Below are 20,609 nucleotides of genomic sequence, written 5' to 3'. Positions count from 1 at the left end.
TTCTGTTTCTCCTTGCAGATCCAGTCAACGGCCCCCAGAACGTGAACGTGGTGGACATCCGAGCCCGTCAGCTGACCCTGCAATGGGAGACGTTCGGATACGCGGTGACACGCTGCCACAGTTTCAACCTGACCGTGCAGTACCAGTATGTGTTTAACCAGCAGGAGTTTGCTGCTGAGGAGCTGATACCGACCTCCTCTCATTACACTCTGAGAGGACTCAGGCCTTTCGTGACTGTCAGATTACGGCTGGTGCTGGCCAACCCCGAGGGAAGCAAAGAGAGCGAGGAGATCGTCAAACAGACAGAGGAAGATGGTGAGTGGAATTAAGTAATAAGTTGTGAAATCTTTCATTTTTACTGGCTTTAGTTATTCTAGCTTTTATTTAGGGGAATCAGACCTCTCAGACTAAAGGTTCAGTTTTGGCATCAGGCGATATGTTTTTTGTTTTTTTTTTGGATCATGTAACATCCATCCCTATTCCAAACCCCTCTATAATTTGCACCCTGACTTTTCCAGTTTATAATGAGATTTCTTCACTAATTAATGCCTGAACAGTAATCCCATTACTGATAATCACTTATGACTTCATTTCTGAAACCCATCACCCTTTACCAGATGGACAATTCAAGATGCCAAACTATCCATCCATTTGTAAATTCAGTAAATCATTGTGGATTAGAAGTGTTTTTAACAGAACTCGATTTCATACACACTGGTAATTCAAAGTGCTTTACAAATATATATATATATATATATATGTGTATATATATAAGTGTTTCATAAAAAATACAATAAAAGTAAGAAGTAAAAGTGGAAGAAAAATTAGTAAGTTAGTTAAAATGCAATAAGATTCCACACAAAATGAATAAGAGTAATATGAGTAATAAGGCTGTTTTATATTCTGCATGCAAGTGATTTGAACTTGAGTTCACAGATAAACGATTTGTATTATTTTCTAATTTAATCCATTTTGTTCCATTACAAAGAAATTACAAATGCACTAATGCTTGTTTACATGGTTCTCATGGTTCACATCATATAATAGAAGTTACAAAATAAGACCTGATAGAACATTATCATAACTTCTTAACAATAAAAGTACAAATAAAGAAATGGACATGTAATATGTGGAAATTATTTCTTCTTGGGAAAAGAATGAGACCATGGAGTGCTATGAGAGACATGAAACTAGCTCAGTATAGGAGTAGTATAGTTTGCTAGGCGCAACAATTATACAGTTTAGTGGTCATTATATAAACAATATTTGATTATCCAATCAGAATCAAGTATTCCAGAGAGCCAGGTTAACATTTACTAATCACTGTACACTCTTTCTCTCTCTCTAATGAAACTCATGAATTTATGTGTTCATTTATAACCAGTGTTGTATTAAATATATTTTCTCTATTTGTATACTTGATAGCAAAACTCTCAAAACAAGTATATTTAAAACTGATTAGATATTGTTATATTCTTTAATATCTAAGTGCTGGTTTAGGCTAATTAGAAAACTTACTGGGTAAGAGATATAATTGTGAGCATTATAAAAGCATTGATTGTTTTTTTCCTAAATAGATATTTACTTGAAGGTTGTTTGAGGAACATTTTAAATAGGGCTTTGTTAGGTACCGAAATCATTAACACTTGTTCTTGGCATTTAATCTTACTAGACATTTGAATTAAACAAGAACAGAAGTAGTATCTACTAACCTTCACTGAAAGAACTGTACATGTTTGGAAAGACTGGAGGTTAATGCTTCTGTACAATGAAGCAAAACATGGCTATTATAGGTTAGAGCATCCTTTCATAGCCAATATTCAGCATCAGGGACTTTGCTATTATAGCTAATGTTGACAGTTGTAGATTTTGGCTAATTAGTTTCACAACATGCTTGGCTCTTACCACATTCTCAAATGCGAAAATAGGAATAGTTCAATGACCTCAGCCCATTATTTCAATTATCCAACATTTTAATTAATGACTCTTACCTCTGGTTCTTGAGGGCTGAAGGACTGCTGGTTTTGTTTTTTAAGTCTTTGTCTTAGAGTGCTCACGTGTGTTTTCCAGCTGAATGCAATTCTAAAGCTTTTCAGAGCGCAGCGACAGAGATTCAGTGATCTTTTGGGAAATGCTATTCAATAGTAGTCATTTAAAACCTCTTACTTTAGCACTGTGGTTAAAAATATATAGTGTAGATTTCCAAAAATGGATTTAAAGCCGGTAAATTCTGTTTTTATAGCCTAAGGCGAAGTCTTACCGCTTTTAAAATAAGAACAAAGAAAACCAAGAGTCTTTTTATAGCAGCAATAAAAGATAAATATGAAGAGTTTGGTTCCAAAACGCTATAAATCCATTTAGATTAATTTAAGTAAAAATGTGTTTTCTTTACCAAGAAAGTGGCTAGATACCACTATGACAGAAAATTTAGGAGCACCTTCTATTCAATAATCACAAAAAATTTTATCAAAAATTAGACGTCCCCATTACGAGGTGATATTTGACTCCTTAAAGTGAATTAGAGAGGAATTTTGTTTTTACCTTTGTAATGGCATTTTTTTAACTATTAAAAGTGTGTCATCTTTTATGTCAATTTTTTTATATATATTTTATAAGCTTTTTTAAATTTCTAATTAAAAGAACAGAATAAGATAAAGTTACCAATCAAATGAAGTCAGTATTAACAAAATATCAAATGATTTAAGTAACTGAAAAGAAGATACTTTAAAAATTAAACTAAAACTGCCAGTAGGTGGCGGTTTTAATTACTGAATCATATCATTCATTTTATTCCTTCGAACGGCTGATTCATTCAGGAATAAAGCAAGTGACTGTCTTTATGAATGGGTAACTGATTCATTGACTCACTAGATCCGTTTAAAAACGCACGTTCATTCATAAAGGAAACACAGCTGTGTTTGAATAGAGATTTGCAGTAGCTCAGTTGTGACTTTGGTTTGGCAAAATAGAGCAAAATCAGGCAATAGTGTTATAGTCAGACAAGGTTAGTCACTTAATATTAACTTCTTGTTTATTTAACTGTTGTATTAAATCAGTATCTCATTTACAAGCTCCCTTAAAAATCATTAAAAGCTGTCACTCATCTTAGTTCATCGCGATCTCACAAAGTTCCATTATAATCAACACAGCTTTCTACACTGCACAGTGAATCTATTTACACTCTCTCTACACTTTGTTTATGAAATGATTCGTCAGATATATCTGTGATACATTACTCAATGTTGAAAACTAGTATGCGAGGTGTATTCAAAGCGCCGCCTTTACTGTTTCCAATGCATGAAATGGTGCACTGTGATTGGCTGAGCGGATGTATCGCATTTTGCAGAGAAGGGAGACTGGCGTTTGCTGCGGTTTGGAAAAATAGGGAGAAAACATGACAGAATAACACGGCGGATATCGCAACTGCCTTTTAAATACGGACCAGATACAATACTGATTTTGGCAGTAACTCAATTTTGTAAAAAATGGCGTTTATCGCATTTTGGAACCAAACTCTTCATATATATTTACATATCAGGAAACAAGGCTATTCCTGTGATGCAAAGCTGAATCAGCATCATTACTCCAGTCTTCAGTGTCACATGATCTTTCAGAGATCATTCTAATGTGCTGATTTGCTGCCCAAAAAAACATGCCTTATTATGACAAATTTTTCTGTAACACTTTAAATGTTTTAGATTTAATTCATCCTTTTTAATCCAAACTTTTGAACAATGGTGTTAAACTTCAATGATTTAATGATTCAGTTATGCTGTGCAACAGGGCTGTTTTCCATCATATATTAATACAACACTAATGGCAAATGATCTGCATTCCCTCTTAATGTACATTATGTTTTGTAGTACAGCTTAACTTTGGTGCCGTTGTCAGGAAAGCTATTTCTGCTAGTGAAGGACACCAGTGCTTTTTAAAGGAATCAATATTTAATTAAAACACGTTAAATTGTTGTTCAGTAATAGTGAACTTTAGAAAAATCATTACTAAGTCATACTTTAGTAAACGATTTTAAAAAGATTTTGATGTTTTATTAATGCATCCTCTTCGATCTCAGCAGTTGCAGCGCTCACAGTCAAAGTGTTTGTATTGTAAGACATCAGATTGTCTTGTGTATTTGAGAATCACTACAGTTCTGTACAGAAGTCAGATCCACTCAGAGAACTAAATGGAAACAGAATTGTTAGACCGTAGTACTGCTCTGCTCTTCCCGAAGAAAAACAACAAATATGAAACAAAGATGATGAAAGCCGGCCTCCTTTAATCCATCCGTTCCATTGATGTGTTGCAGTTAAAAGGAAATCCCAATGTAGAGCATGTTAAAGCTTTACAGTCTGTGAAAAGACACAATGTTTCTCAGACGGAGGGAAGGTTTGCAAGCGGCGCTTAATTCGAAAATTTCCCAAAGGGAAGCGCTCAGCCTCCGTTTACAATTAATTTCTCCCCGCTTGTTTTTTAATGCTGAGCAATAAAACTGTGTGAAAATAAAGCCTATTGTCAGGCCTTAGATTATTAGATTATAGTGTATAATTCAAGCTCATCTCATTTTCTTTTCGTTTTTCATTTTCATCTTCTGATGAGTCTGTTTTGATATGGATAGAACTCTTTTGGTTATTCAGTATCTGCTCTTGTCTGCCGCACTGATGTTTTTCCTTTTTTTCTATGTTTTTTTGCATATGAAAACCTATAATTGCTGTCCTTTGTGTTAGTAAATTGATGGACAGCTGCAACATATCAATAGTGAGGCAAATTTGTCTCTCTGTGTAACCTTATATGGGGATAATTGCAGGAGGGTGAAATTAGCATGAGGACGGCAGACTGTTTTTTTTACCTTATTAGGTCAACAACAACACCGACCCTGTACTTACGGAAACCTGCTTGCCCGTAAACAAGCGTAAACAGGAATAGAGTGAATACGTTGTACGTGATTTATACGGAGACGAAAATAATCAGCAAGATTCAATGTATAATAATTATGAAAGCTATTAAAAATTATTTGTATCTGAGAGGGACAAGCATAAGGGGAAAAATTGTTTTCTCCACCTCAAACTTAATGAAACATCACTCACAGTCTCCACACGAGAAGCTAATCAGCTGGATTAATATGTAAAGCAGCATTTCTCACACATGCATGGTTATATGGTGGAAAAGATAGTGGACGGAGGACTGGATCTAATTATATTTCATTGTAACCATGATTTAATGTGCTTGTTGGCTAGTGCCCAATCAAGCTATTTGAAGAATTGTTAAAAATATAATTTAACTGGCTTCACTTTGCAGTACAATATCTGACTGAATATCAGCACCTCGGTGAGAGAGCGATATTCACCTTTTCTTTGATTAGCTCAATTCTTTTCCCATCTAAGAATAAATGCCAAAGACTATTCGGCTTTTAATAGCGATTGAGGGCAAATAACTCAACCTTACTATCTTTGAAGATGAACTTAGTCGCATGCGATAGACATAATCAGCAAGAATGATATAAATGAAATTTATTCAATGAAGAAAAGGCTTTTTTTTTTAGCATACTGTAAGTGAGATTTTCATAATACAAATACAACGCAAATAGCAAATGATCTGTATTCACTCTAATTTAGATTACACTGGTATGCAAAAGTTGCAGAATATGTGAAAATGTAAATAATTTTAACAAAATAAGAGAATTTTTTGTTTTGTGATGGTAGTTTATGAGTCTTTTGTTTGTTCTGAACAGTTAAACTGAGAACTGTTCTTCAGAAATATCCTTTAGGTCCTGCAGATTCTTCTGCTTTCCAGCATCTTTTGCATATTTGAACCCTTTACAGCAATGACTGTATGATTTTGAGATCCATCTTTTCACATTGAGGACAATTGAGGGACTCAAACACAACTATTAAAAAAGGTTCAAACATTCACTGATGCTCCAGAAGGAAACACGATGCATTAAGGAATTTGAAGATCAAGCTAAATTATACTTAATTTGTCTTCTAGAAAATGTGCAAGCATCTTCTGTAGTTTCTGAAGGGCAGTACTAAATGGAAAAAAATTATATTTCAACAAAATTTGAACCTCTTCATCTTCTTCAAAAGTTTTCACCCCCTGGCTCTTAATGCATCGTGTTTCCTTCTGGAGCATCAGTGAATGTTTGAACCTTTTTTAATAGTTGTGTTTGAGTCCCTCAGTTGTTCTTAGTGTGAAAAGATGGATCTCAAAATCATACAGTCACTGCTGGAAAGGGTTCAAAAATGCAAAAGACAAACAAGGGACTCATGAACAACCATCAAAAAACCAAAAAACAGATCATCCAGGTAACCACATACAGTATTAAGAACAAAGGGGTCCCAAACTTCTGAAGTGGGTTATTTTAATAATTTCAGCTATTTTTTGTCTTGTGGACTATGTGTAAACATCTTTTATGTAAAATATGTCACTCATGACAGTACTAAATAAAACATAACATGCATTTTGTATAATCTCTCTCTTATTTTGTTAAAATTATTCACATTTTCACAGATTCTGCAAGGGGTTTCCAAACTTTCGCATACCACTGTATATTCATATCCTTTTTTTCATAACGTTTATATAAAACATAACATTTGGTGTAGTTGTGCTCGTTAATTAGTTCATAAAACTTATTTCTGCTAATAAAGCAAACCAGCGTACTTTCTAAATAAATCATTATTTAAATGAAACAGTGTTCAGTAATGGTGGAAATGTCATTATTGCATAAATCATAATTTTATGGACATTGGCTATAAATGATTTTAATGTTTTAATAATGCATCCTCTCAGATCTCTTGTAATACTTACAACAGAAGAGTTTTTATTTTAAGATATCTGATTAGTTTAAATAATCAAAGAATAAATTCCAAAGAGTATTCAGCTTTTAATAGCAATTATAGGCAAATATTTTAACCTCACAACCTTTTGATGATTAAGTTAGTTTTGTGCAATATAAACAAACAACGAATAAGATGAGATCTTTGCTTTTTTTCTTATTAATTGGAATAAACAAACAATTAAACATCTCAAGATGTAACTTAATACTTACAGAATTAAAAAAAAAAAACAAAAAAAGCAAGTAAGCAATGCATCCCAGTATGAACATACAAACAGTATTATATGTATGTGCTGTACATATGTATATAAACATCCAAATAAAATAGCATAAAGCAAACCAGTGTACTTGCTAAAAAATGTAACTACAGTTTATTGTTGCATAAATCATAATTTTGTGGACATAATTTTTTTCATCTCAAATCTTGGGAGACGGTGAATGTGGTTGTATTTTAAGTAATTTGATTATCTCAAATCTTTAGCTATTGAAGAATAAATGCTAAAGACTAGTCAGCTTCTAATAATAAACGAAAGCAAATATCACAACCTCTCAACATTTTGAAGATAAGCTAGTTACATCCAAAAGAAATAAACAGCAAGAATTATATAAGATTAAATCTGTTCAGTGTGGAAGAAAGAAACCTTCTCTTTTGTTAAATAAATGAGATTCCCAAAATAAAAACACAGCTAGAGTAGCTTTTCCTTAATTAAATAGTTCATGGTTTAGGTTTGTGTGTTGTTGCTACGTTAATGAAAAGCTGCATGAACAATACGTTCGTTGTCATTCTTTTCTTCGCTGTTCAAGACGACCGCCAGCTAATCTGTTTGTGCCCGAGCTTCCTCTCCCGCTTGTCCCGTTACGGCCCTGCCACGCTCATCTTTTTAATCTGCCCTCCCAATTAGCCGCGACTTAGTGCAAAGCAAACAGCAGCGCTAGGGCTGCTAAGTTGGACTAAACGGCCTTTTAGCTAAGTCATTAGCTCTCTTTGCACACAGTGTCAGGAACAGTCTGACTCATTAGTGTGTCATCGCTAACAGTCGAGTCAAAGACACTAACCAAGACATGATGAAATGAAAGACAACTAGCCTTAAGTTAACATACTGTATGGGCTATTGTAAACTGGGCCAAATGAACACATTTGCGTGCTAATTTATGAAATCGTCAAGTCATAGCATCTCTGAAAATGCTATGCTGGCATATTAGAGTAGGATGAAGCCGTGTATGGATAATGACATCTTGAAAACAGGTTTTTAGGGTGTTAATGATGTTCTAGCAAGAGTATATTTGGAAAACTTGCAAAGTGTGCCAGAGGGGACGTGCGCACAAAAATATGCAAATAGACACGCGCATATGCGCGCAGTGGTACTCGTAGCACTTGTTAACACCTCTCGATACCGAAGGGTAGCAAAGCTGTTACAATTCACACTTCGAACATTGCGGGTGGCTGAGGTGCGTTTGACATAGTTTTGCTTCTTTAGTCAGCCAATCTCTGCTCGCCTCACTTCACCTTCTACCCGGCAACAAAGCCATTTTTGTCATCCTACGTCACCTCTGTTCTCAAAACAATGATGTATCGATGCAGTGGTACTGTATTTGAGTTATAGATGTTGATTACCATTTTCACTGGTGTGTTTTTGAGTTGCTAAATGTTTTGAATGTGTGTTTGTGTTTCTATACTAGTTCCTGGCCCCATTCCTATGGAGTCCATTCAGACAGGCCCATACGAGGAGAAGATCTTCATGCAGTGGAAGGCCCCGAATGAAACTAATGGAGTCATTACACTCTATGAGGTGAGAAAATGCTGAATATGTATTTTAGTATTTATAAATATGTATATGAATATAATATTAGCATGGTGTCAAGTTGTTTTAACCCTGTATAAGTAATATTTCTCCTTTTTAACCTCTAAGAAGATATTTGGAAAAAAAGGGGAAAAAGTTCCATAGTATTTTTTTCTATACTATGGTAGTCAACTGTTTGACTACCCATATTCTTCAAAATCTCTTTTTTTGAGTTTTTCAACAGAAAAAAGAAACTCATACAGGTTTGGAAAAAGTAATAGGTTTAAAATGCATTTATTTTATACTAAGTATAGTCTATTAACATTTACTGACATATCGCTTGAGACTTACTGATATAAAAAATATATTTAAAACAGTTGTAATTGAACTTTATTTGGAGTACTACTTGTGCACAATGCATATTTCTTAATATTAAACTTAAAAATTGTTTTAATGTTACTATTGATGAGAATTTATAATTTATAACTTTAAATAATATAGGTCTTTAAATACAAAATATTTAAAGTGTACCTGAAGAATTCTTCTTCTTTAACACTACTTCTGGAAAATTAAAGTGCATTAGATACAAAATTAGTTGTTCCAATTTAATAGACCTTTAAATATACCAGTTTAGTATACTAAAAGTATAGGGTGCAGGGTATTTTATTAAGTGCATAATATGTAAAAGTATTTGTAGTATACTTAGCTTGAGTTAGCTTAAGTTCATGGCTTTAAATGGTGCCAAAAATGAATTGTCTTCCTCAGTATTTTTGTTTGTCAACACAAATATTCAACCATCCTTAAACCAAGATGTCTCAAAATTTAAGGAAAATGATATTTGATATTAGATATTAGGCAGATATTAGGTCTTGATTTAATCATGCAGTCACTTCATTTTGATCAGTTCCACAGAAAACAAGACTTCTTGTCTTTTGTCATTTTGCTTCTCAAGTTAATGTATCTTGATTTAATAATCTTTAAATGTATATGCTGGAAAACAAGATTTCAGTTTCTAGTGGTTGGAAGCAGAGGTATTAATTGTTATACTGTTTTTTTCATGCTTGAAATGAAATGTTGCGGTTTATGTTAATGTGTGTTTCACTATATATCAAAGTAAATTTCTGTTGTAAAATTAGGTGGCAGGATACTGTTTGCGCAAAAATAAGAGATTTACTGTTGCAGGAACTGTTGTTTGACAGCCTGGATCTCTTGCAAATTAATTATTTAATAGTCAATGCATAGAATATTCACATTACAAGGAAGGAAATGAAGTCACAGCATGACAAAAACAAATTACATCCAGATTTTGCTTTAATGTGTGTGTTCGAGTAGGCTGGAGGCACAGAAGAGCCTCACTATCTCTTTGATTTGATGAGGAAGACAAACCACGTGCAAGACATTGTGCATATCCAGGTACATCATTAAAACGGGGTTACGGCGTGTGCCATCTTGGTGATAAGAAGATTGACAGAATTTACTAAATGTATCGAGCGAACACAATGCGGTCCCATTTGGCCGGATAATTGCTATAATAGCCCTCATTGATTTAATTAGAAGCGTCCAATAGAATTATCCAGGAGATCTGAGCAGCCGTATGCCTCCTCTCCTCGCTTTTAGTGATTCATACAAATTAGACTTAGGACAAAGAGCTCGGAGGCAGGAAAGGGAAGGTGCAGAGATGAATGCAGCGGAAGGGTCACAAAAGGATACGGTTTTGTTTGCGGCAAGCAAGTTTTGTGATTCAAAGCTTTAGGAAAGTTTGGACTTGGAGACTCATGGGAATAAAATAGAACTGCAACAACTAGCAATAATAATGTTAAAAACTGGAAGTGTTTTTTATGCATTTTGTTTTTTGAGTATACTTGCAATACTCTGTTAACATACTGTTAATATAGGATAACATTGATAGTTTAAACATTTTTTGTTTAATATGTATCATCACATACAATGCTGCATTACCAGTATGTAATGCTTTTATTGCTATGCATGTTATTTTACATCCAGACCAAATTTTTTACGTTTAAACCATATTAAAATCATATCAAAAGACATGTACGTATTAAATAGATATACGCTTGTGAAATCATAAATACAGTATAAGGGTCACAAAAGGAAACAGTTTTGTTTGTGGCAAGCAAGTTTCTTGATTCAAAGCTTTAGGAAAGTTTGAACTTGGAGACTCATGGAAGTAAAACAGGACTGCAATAACTAGCAATAATAATGTTAAAAATCTGTAGTGTTTTTATGCATTTTGTTTTTGAGAGTGTAAAAAATGATTTGCAATATACTGTTAACATACTGTTAATATATGATAACAGTGGTAGTTGAAACATTTTTTATATGTTATGTTGTATATATGTATCATCACATACAATGCCGCATAAACAGTAGTAATTCTTTTATTGCTATGCATGTTATTTTACATGTAGACAAAATAGATTATTATTAGTATTTAAACCATATTAAAAGCATATCAAAAGACGTGTACATATTAAATACATACATGCTTTTGAAATCATGTAAATATGATATGATTTTCCTAAAAAAAATATACAGTATGTAGATATAATACATATGTATAGTTAATGTTTTATTGCTATTTATGTTATGTAACTATATATATATATATATATTATATATTAAATAGATATATGGTTTTGAAATGATAAATACAATATATAGTATTATTGTTTTTTATTGATATTTATGTTTGGACTATAAATATATAACTACATATATTTTTAATATATTAAACAAATATGTATTTAATATATTTTATATATTAAATAGATATATGGTTTTAAAATGATAAATACAGTATAAAGTATTATGACTTTTTTTTTTTTTTTGCTATTTATGTTTTGTAACTATAAATATATGGTCACAGTTTATTTTGAAGTCCAGTTTTCTACATTAACAAACCATTAACTATGAATTTTGCCTCAATAAACTCCTAATGTGCTGCTTATTAATAGTTAGTAAGGTAGTTGTTAAAATTAGGTATTGGTATAAGTACTAATAAACAGCCAATATGCTAGTAATATGCATGCTAATAAGCAACTGGTTAATATTGAGAATTGGTCCCTAAACTAAAGTGTTAACTAATATAAAAAATATATATGTAGTGGTGTGTGTATACTGTATGTGTATCTGAAATATCCAATATCGATTTACATAAATTACACATTTATATAGACAGTCTAGCCTTGACAGAAAAGTTGTCAGTAGAATCTGCTAACTCGTTATTTAGTGCTTTATTTGAATTAACTGAACTATAGACTTTTCTATTGACAGTCACAGTCTGTGTTCATAGAAGTTTCTATAACTAAAGATATTTCCAGTACACTTACTTCAGCGGCAGTCACACCAGAAGTGACTTGAGGTTAAGTATCTGGAACAAGGGCACAGAAATGATTGCTTATGGCTCAACCCTTGTAGGAAGGAACCAGTAACCTTCTGGTTACCAGCCGCTAGGCCGTAACACCCTATATATATTGTGTATGTAATGAAGTACCGGGTGGTCCATTGATCTACACTTACAAGAGCAGCTCAGCAGCCTGCTAAATATGACACACACACACATATCACAGCGGGATTCAGATCAGTTTCTGAGTACCTGAGATGTGTCCTGCATCAAAATCCATACTTTTGATCAAATTTCCCCTCTCTCTCTCTTTCCTCTCTCGTCATTTCACTGCACAACAGCCTCCTGTTATCAAACCATCAAAGCCTTTCAGAAATTAATTGCTTTGCTGACAAAATAAGAGTGTGCGTATAAAAGCACAGGGAAAGTAAGACAGAGAAGATCCTCAACAGCTCCTTATTAATCAACACTGAGACGTGTAAAGCGAAGGTGTCTTTTGTCCTCCTGCTTCTTTAGTTTTCTTTATCTCCATGCAAATGAGGATGAGTAAATAGCAGAACACTTCTGCACACGCGGGTGTTTAGTCCTTGATCTTTGTTTTGTTTAATTTGCGTGACATGTTGTGAGTTTGCGATGACGTGATGTCTTCCACCCCTCCGCTGTGTCTCGTATGCCTTTCTGACGGCTTCCTGTCTGGAGTTACATGGAAACAAACCACCCACTTTGTTTACAGAGAGAACGTGTCTGATGGTTTTTCTTTGGAGGAGTGATGGACAGGGACATTGCCGCTCTCTGCGAGTACTGTTATTTATGTACACGCTTTAAAATTAAAATGACATTTGGGTTTGAGCTGTTTTTTTTAAAAAAAGATACCATATTATTATAATTTGTTTTTTGCACCATTGTTAGTATAGTTTCACTTCGTTTTTTTGGTTTTAAAAATGCACCATGATATTATACCATGGCTTTTTGGACTTCTTGCAAAAAAGTACCATGCTACTATTGTGTTTTTTTTTGTTTTTTTTTTCGTGATTTTGATACCATGGTAATGTTTTCATTGTAAGATTTTTAGACATCTACCATGGTAATACCATAGTATTATTTGCTTTTTTAAAAGGAATATATATTTTAATTCAGCAAGAATGCATTAAAGAAGTAGTTTATGATGTTACAAATAATTTCTATTTCAAATAAATGCTTTTCTTTTGAACTTTGTATTCATCAAAAAATGCTGAAAATAAATACAATGCAGTTCCACAAAAATATTAATCAGCACAACGGTTTTCAACATTGATAATAATAAAAAACGGTTTCTTGAGCAGCAAATCAGAATATTAGAATGATTTCTGAAGGATCATCTGACACTGAAGACTGAAGTAATGATGCTGAAAATTCAGCTTTGCGTCACAGGAATAAATTATATTTGTATAATATATTCAAATAGAAAATAGTTATTTTAAATTGTAATAATTTTTCACAATATTGCTGATCTTACTGTATTTTTCGACCAAATAAATGCAGCCTTTGGTGAGCATAAGCCACTTTTTCAAATAGTCATTTCAGTATAATTCAAGGTATCCAGGTACCACAACAGTATTTTTTTTGTAAGCAAAAATCTGTTTTTCTCTCTCTAAGTAAGTCAAAGTAAGACGCTGTCGCTCTCTGTGCTGATGTAGGGCGGAAGGTTTCACCTCTAACAAAGATAAACAGCCTCTTGTGTCCTTATGGGATGGTGGAAAACCTGTGCACATCCCACCCTCCTCCCTTCACCGTGTTGTTTTCATTTCCATCAATAAGCGCTTGAGTTGGAAGTACTCGAGTTAAGAGAACCAGTAACCCCTATCTCTCTAGAGCAGCTAAACCCGGTTAATGGGCTCATGGTCCTGCACGTCTGATCTAGAGACAGCTGGAGGGAGGTCTAAATCAGGGTTAATGCAGAGAGCGCGGTTGTTATTTACCGTTTGTCCTGTATCATGAGATGGTGAGATTCAAGTACCCTTATTTTGTCCCAAACAGCAGATATTAGTGTGTCATCGCTAGCGGTCAGAAGTTGTGCTAACAGGTAATGGGTTGATGAGTTAGTCACAGGATTTGACAAAGTTTGTGAGGTTCGTGCCATATTTAAAAGATATTCTGAGTTTTAGTAGCAAGTAAACAAATTATCCATGGACATATTGTGTATTCTGCTTTTTCCTGAGTCATATCTGTGAAGTAAAGTTTTATTTTAGAGGGAATGAAATTTGAATCACCAAGTCTATAGACTTTTTCCATTATTTGTATTTGCCCTCACTGTGCAGAATGCTGTGCCATTATTTAAATAATTTCGTGTTTTTAGATTGTTTCGCAATTAAAAATCATGTAAAACCACATTGTTTTGTATTCAGTTGTGGTGGGGAGTTAATAATCAAGTCTGATTATACGAGACTTTGTTACCGGTATTATATTACTAGTGCTCTTTTTTCTTGTTTTTTTATTTTATTCTATTTTATGCATGCAGAATTGAGTGGAACATAACATATTATTCTCTACACCAAATATTAAGTAACCTAATTTCTTTCTGGCATCCCAAACCCTCACAACTCACCCTCAAACTTACAAAACACTAAATATTCTGTGTTGTCAGCCAGTCTGTTTACCAACTGTGAATCTCAGGAGATGCTGACTTGAACGAGGCTGAGGAATTGCTAACCAGTCCAGCTTGGGTTTATAGTTTTGCATTTCACGTATCTGCTTGTATAACAGTTGCCTTGAATTTCAAGTTCTTATACATTTTTCTGAAGGCTTGAAAGTCCACGCAGGATAAATTTTAGATGTTTAATTGCTTTGAGGTTATTGAAGTACTTCTATGTGACAGTTGCATGCAAGTGTGGTTGCAGGTTTGTTTGTTTTCTATGTTTGTTTTCACATGACAAAAGGAATATTGTATGACAGTGTCACAAGAGACTTTATCCCTCTTCCAAAGCGTAGCGAGCTGCCTACGGTATATGCCTACTGTCTACTTCTATGGCTCCGCTGAATTGGAACCTCATAAGTGTCTGTTTTGGACCAATTTCCATAGGCAGCAACATACTGGGTAAAATATTCAACTTTTAGTTATACAGAATAATAATGTTGCTAATATTTATTTATTTATTTGCATTGCTCATCAAAATGCATTTGGCAAAAATAAGATGTAAAAATTATTTTTCAAAACTGTAAATAAAACAGGTTATTGGAGTGTGTTTTATAAGAAAATACTATTTCAGTTTTTCCACTTCAAAAGTTTTCAATCAAGTATGTTTCCTGCTGTTACTTTGTAATTGATTTTGAAATTTACTAGCAATTTCCAATTGGAAATTGTTTCTATACCACTTCTACACAAGTTGAATTTGGAACAGCCTTTTTGTTGCTAGTGCACTTATGATGCCTTAAAAGGCAACTCACTATGATTTGGAACAGCATCTCTCTCTCCTTTTTTTGCTCGTTGCTGAAATAACCATAAATCCAATATCTCCCACAAACAGGGCTGTTTTCTTCGCATTCCCATCTCCGCTGCCAAACTGAACTGGGAAATGAACCCTTTTCAAATCAGCTGTGGTCAATTAAACTCAAGCGGCTCTTTTAACAGAGAGCCACAGTGCGTTCAGTAGTGCATTAGGCCACTTTTAGCAGCCTGTCGCGTGGCATCACATGCCCCCTGGCCAACACTTCCTGTCTCCCCTGACAACAGTCTGAAAAAAGCAAGGGAGGACAGACGGGAGTGAGAGATAGATCTCCCCATCTTCACCTCTTCATTTCATACTTTCAGTCTTCTACAGGATTGATCATCCCTTGTGTTTTTCCCCATCGGGACATTTAAGTGATGACAGAGTAATTGGAAGTCTATTGATCTCCATGCTGGCCTTTGAGCTGTTATGTTGTTGTTGTTTTTTGTTCGTTTAGTCAAAAGAAATAGAAAATGGAAGAATTGCTCAGTTTGTGCAGGACATGTCAGAAATGAAATTACACTGGTAGTACATTTTAATGACAATAAATGGAGTATCCATTTGTTCTGATGTTGGGCTGGAAAATACACATAAATAAAAGTACTACAAATATTAACTTACAAATGTTACTGTATAACAGCGACTAGTTTAATGCAAATATATATATATATATATATATATATGTGTGTGTGTGTGTGTGTGTGTATGTGTACTTGTTTTTGCTACATTGTGGGGACCAAATGTCCCCACAAGGATAGTAAAACCTGACATTTTTGACATTGTGGGGACCAGCCTGCTTTCCATTGATTTATGGTTTAGGATAGGACAATATTTGGCTGAGATGCAACTATTTGAAAGTCTGGAATCTGAGGGTGCAAAAAAAAAATCAGAATATTGAGAAAAGCACCTTTAAAGTTGTCTAAATGAAGCTCTTAGCAATGCATATTACTAATCCAAAATGAAGTTTTTATATATTTACAGTAGGAAATGTACAAAATATCTTCATGGGACATGATCTTTATGTAATATCCTAATGATTTTTGGATAATTTTGAACCAAACAATGTATTGTTGGCTATTGCTATAAAAATACCCGTGCTACTTATGACTGGTTTTGTGGACCAGGGTCACATATAGTTTTTTTGGTTACACTTTAGTTTGGGGACCATTTCTTACTATTAACTAACTATTAATTACGACTTTTGCCTCAGTACACTCCTAATTTGCAGCTTAATAATAGTTAGTAATGTAGTTGTTAAGTTTAGGTAAGACTATTGGAGTATGGTTTGCAAGAAAATACTATTTCAGATTGTTTAAATAAATTTTATGAATTGATTAGATTTTCTAGAAGGGTTACACTGAACTAGACAGAACCTCAGACCTTTATCACAACATCTTGAGTGCAGCTTACAGCCGAATTATCCATCTGTCTGTATATTACACGAACAATACCCTTCAGCCACCTCACGCTTTCTGTTTCATTGGGCTGTAAAGAACCTGTGTTTTACGAGATATGTTCAATACGACCCGCTGTTGGCTGAGTATATTAACACGGAACAAGGGCACAAATTTACAGAGGAGCTACGCTAAAGGCAATAGATGATATTTTAAAAGCTCCTTTAATAAAAGGCCTGCCATCAATCTCTAATGCCCTGTCATTTACAGGAAAACCTGTGAATTTAAAACCAAAAAGTGTCTAACTGGTGGGTATGCCAATCTAAAACTGTAATTAAGAACACAATTAAATGTTAAAGGTGAATTTCTTTCATGCTTAAACTTTTGGCTCAACTAATGACATGAGTTTGTCACCTGTTTGTCTGAAGAGGGCTGAAACTTTTCAGTCAGAATGTATAGTAAATTGGCAGCTGTAAATGTAAAATTTGGGCTGTAACTCTCTATTAAGACTGATTTATAATCCGTAACATGTAAACTTGGGCATGGCAGTATATTACACCAGGCTGCTCCGCCACACCTCAGTGCCGCTGTGTGATTTACTGACCCAACATGAAATCATAAACATGATAGCATATTAAATCAAAACTAGGCTGCTGGAAAACATAAAAATGTGCCAGTATAAACAATCCTTTGACATGAAATAAAACAGCAAGCATGAAAGTTAGAAAACCTACGTATATTGGGATACTGTTACTGCATGTACTATACAAGACATTGCATAAAGGATTGTTTTATTAAAAACAATTATGTTTAGACATTCATACTGCCATAAGAGATGCCTAAGTATGTGTGTGAGTCAGTATGAGAGCATGTATGAGACAGTAGTGTCTTGAAGGCATAGTTCACCTAAATATAATTCTGTCTTTTTTTTTTACTGTTCTCATCTTAATGTTGCTCCAAACTTGTATGACTTTCTTGTGTAGATCAAAAACGCACATTTTCCGAGATTCTTTTGTTTCCAAACTATGTCTATTAAACAGCATCATTATGTTCGGCATTGATAATTTAAGAAATGTTTGTTAAGCATCAGATTAGCATATTAGAATGATTTCTGAAGGATCGTGTGACATTGAAGACTGGAGTGATGCTGAATATTCAGCTTTGCATCACATAAATTGCATTTTACATTTTGATTGCACTGTCCCTTTAAGTGACTGTACTGTATATACTGTATATACACTGTAAAAACAAGTAAAAAAAAAACATAATTTGTTGAGTCAACTTAAAATAATTTATAAGGTCCATAAAAAAAGTCAGAATCAAGTTGAATCAATTTGAAATGTTAAGTTGTACTAAGTAACAACTTAGATATTTGGGTTGACTAAACTAAAAATTTGGTTTGTTAAACTTAAAAGCTGGGTTTGTTACCCAGCTGCCTTAAAATTTTAAGGTGACTCAACTCAGATATCTAAGTTGTCACTTAGTACACCTTCACATTTCAAGTTGGCTAAACATTTTTGAATTGACTGAATTTAACCTTTTTAGGCAGTGGGGTAACAAATTATTTTAAGTTGACTCAACAAATTGTTTTTTTTACAGTGTACACAACATCTACATGCCATCTGATGTTCTTTTTCCTATAGATGAACAGTGTTCCAAATGTAATTTTAATTTTAGAAATCTTCATCCTTGCATCTGTCTGTCTCTCAAATATGTGTGGGGGTTTTCTGGAGTGAAATTTGGTTTGAATGTGCAGATTTGCTTCTCCTGCCTGTTTTGTTGCCTGTGGTCAGTGGACAGTCACGGATGTGTGTATGTGTTTGTGTGTGTGAGTGAGAGTGTTTAGAGGGCATTCTGAATCACTCCACTATGCATGAAAAGCTTTTAGGCAGCGGGCCTGCCAGGCACCCAGCTGTCAATTTATTTGATTTGAATTGTGGAATGGAGTTATGAAGTGTGAAACGTCAGGGCTAAAATGTTTTGATTACCCCCATACACTGTGGCCATCAATTTCCATCAGCCTCCTCTAAGATATGGAAGGTGTGTGCGTCTTAGCATGAAAATGTTATCTGTAGCCTAGTTTAGTAATTGTTTCGGGGCGTGTTAATTCTTAGCTGGATGTTGTTTTCTAAAATTTACATGTTCGGAGCAGATCCGAAAGCCTCGTAAAAGTGTTTTAATAAGCGGCTTGTATTTACAGCGCATCGCGCTGAATGTGCTTGTTATTCATTGTATTCCTAATATAATATTTGGGTTGCATTTCTAGTCGCTGAAATTGTCTCAAATATTTAGAGAGAGCATCTGAATGCAGAAAAGCCAAAGTAACTAAAAGATCCAGTAAAACAAGAATGTTCAGTGCAAAATTGCTTTTCCTGTTTCAAAAGGTTGGTGTTATTAAGAAAAATAATGATTATAAAGAAAAACTTCACTCCAGAATGAAATGTTATTTGTTGACGCTAATGTTGCTCTAAACCTGTATGACTTTCTCCTTTCAAAAACACAGATGTTGTTTGGTTATTTTGTCAAGTGCTTTCAATAAAAAAGCACTATGAACATTTATAATAACATCCTTTCTTTTTATGTAAATATAAATGTTTTAAATGAAGTGCTTAATTTAAGTCATGCGAGTCTTTTGCAGTCATACTGTTGTATGGACTTTGTGTGAAGAACAGACTCATTGAAACTTGGCATGTAAGGTTTTTTTTTTTAATGTTTTATTTCTTTGGAAATTGACAGTGTATGCTTTTATTGAATGACAAAGAGCAGCATGAACATTCATCAAAACCTTTTATTTTGTGTTATCTGAAAGAAAGGAAGTAATTCGAATTTGGGACGACTTAATGATGAATAAACTATGACATAACTTACTTTTTTGATGAGCTATACATACATTTGATGTATAATACATTTAAATGTGAGTCTTCGTTCAATTTACAAGATTCTTATTGGAATGCTCCCTTTTCTTCTTTTTCATTAGATCACCTATAAGGCTCTTGGCTCCCTTGATCCCACCGCAGATTTGACAACACAACGTGGCCGGGTCTTCAAACTCCAAAATGAGACCCATCATCTCTTCGTAGGGTTGTATCCTGGCACCACATACTACTTTACTCTGAAAGCCAGCACGAATAAAGGCTTCGGCCCACCCGTGACTACCCGTATTGCCACCAAAATCGCAGGTAATGGAACAGCAGCTAAAGGTTCGGCTTACATTGTTGGATATTTTCCAAAAGCTAATGATAATTATACACAAGATCCAGTTTAATTGAGTTAATGTGACAGACATTTGTTCTTTATGAGTATAGAGCATTGACGTCGGACAGACTGATGATAATGTATGAAATTATTTCAGGGAACATGAACTGGCAGGGTTAAATAAGCTTAATTTGATTGCTTACCTAATTATCTCTTGCATTTCTAAAATTTGCATAATTAGTTTTGTCATTTTGACTTTTTTGTCTTAAAGAAGCTTTGCTGGAGAGAAAATCTCATTAGCGAGTTGTGTTATTGGCATGAATATCGTTGGAATACAGTTAATGTAAAGTGAACAAAATAATGAGAACATGAATCGTAAACAACATCCTCCACAAGTTCAGCCTTATTTCTGTGGCCTGCGGCTGTCAGTTCGTTCCGTTTCATAATGACGTGGCATTTGTGCAGCACGCCAGACACCATTTATTAAAACCGTATTGTTCACTGAATCTAAACATTGTAATGAGAGAGTGACATTTTCAATATGATTACATAGTGATGATCATTTTGAGCCAGGCTTCA

General features: G+C 34.1%; 1 protein-coding gene across 15 annotated transcripts in view; it reads left to right on the top strand.

The window, feature by feature from the left end:
- ptprt (protein tyrosine phosphatase receptor type T) overlaps positions 1-20,609 on the top strand; it is a 253,350-nt gene that overhangs the window by 133,264 nt on the left and 99,477 nt on the right. For all 15 annotated transcript variants that reach the window (XM_051112546.1, XM_051112545.1, XM_051112547.1 and 12 more), the window contains exons 8-10: positions 19-315; positions 8,513-8,622; positions 19,813-20,014. In XM_051112546.1, coding sequence (XP_050968503.1) covers positions 19-315; positions 8,513-8,622; positions 19,813-20,014 — 609 coding nt within the window. The remainder of the gene's footprint in view (positions 1-18; positions 316-8,512; positions 8,623-19,812; positions 20,015-20,609) is intronic.

This window comes from Labeo rohita, chromosome 6, assembly GCF_022985175.1.
Source record: "Labeo rohita strain BAU-BD-2019 chromosome 6, IGBB_LRoh.1.0, whole genome shotgun sequence".
NCBI classification, from domain to species: Eukaryota; Metazoa; Chordata; class Actinopteri; order Cypriniformes; family Cyprinidae; genus Labeo; species Labeo rohita.
The sequence above is the reverse complement of the archived record's forward strand: the minus strand, read 5'-3'. Positions and strand labels throughout refer to the sequence as shown.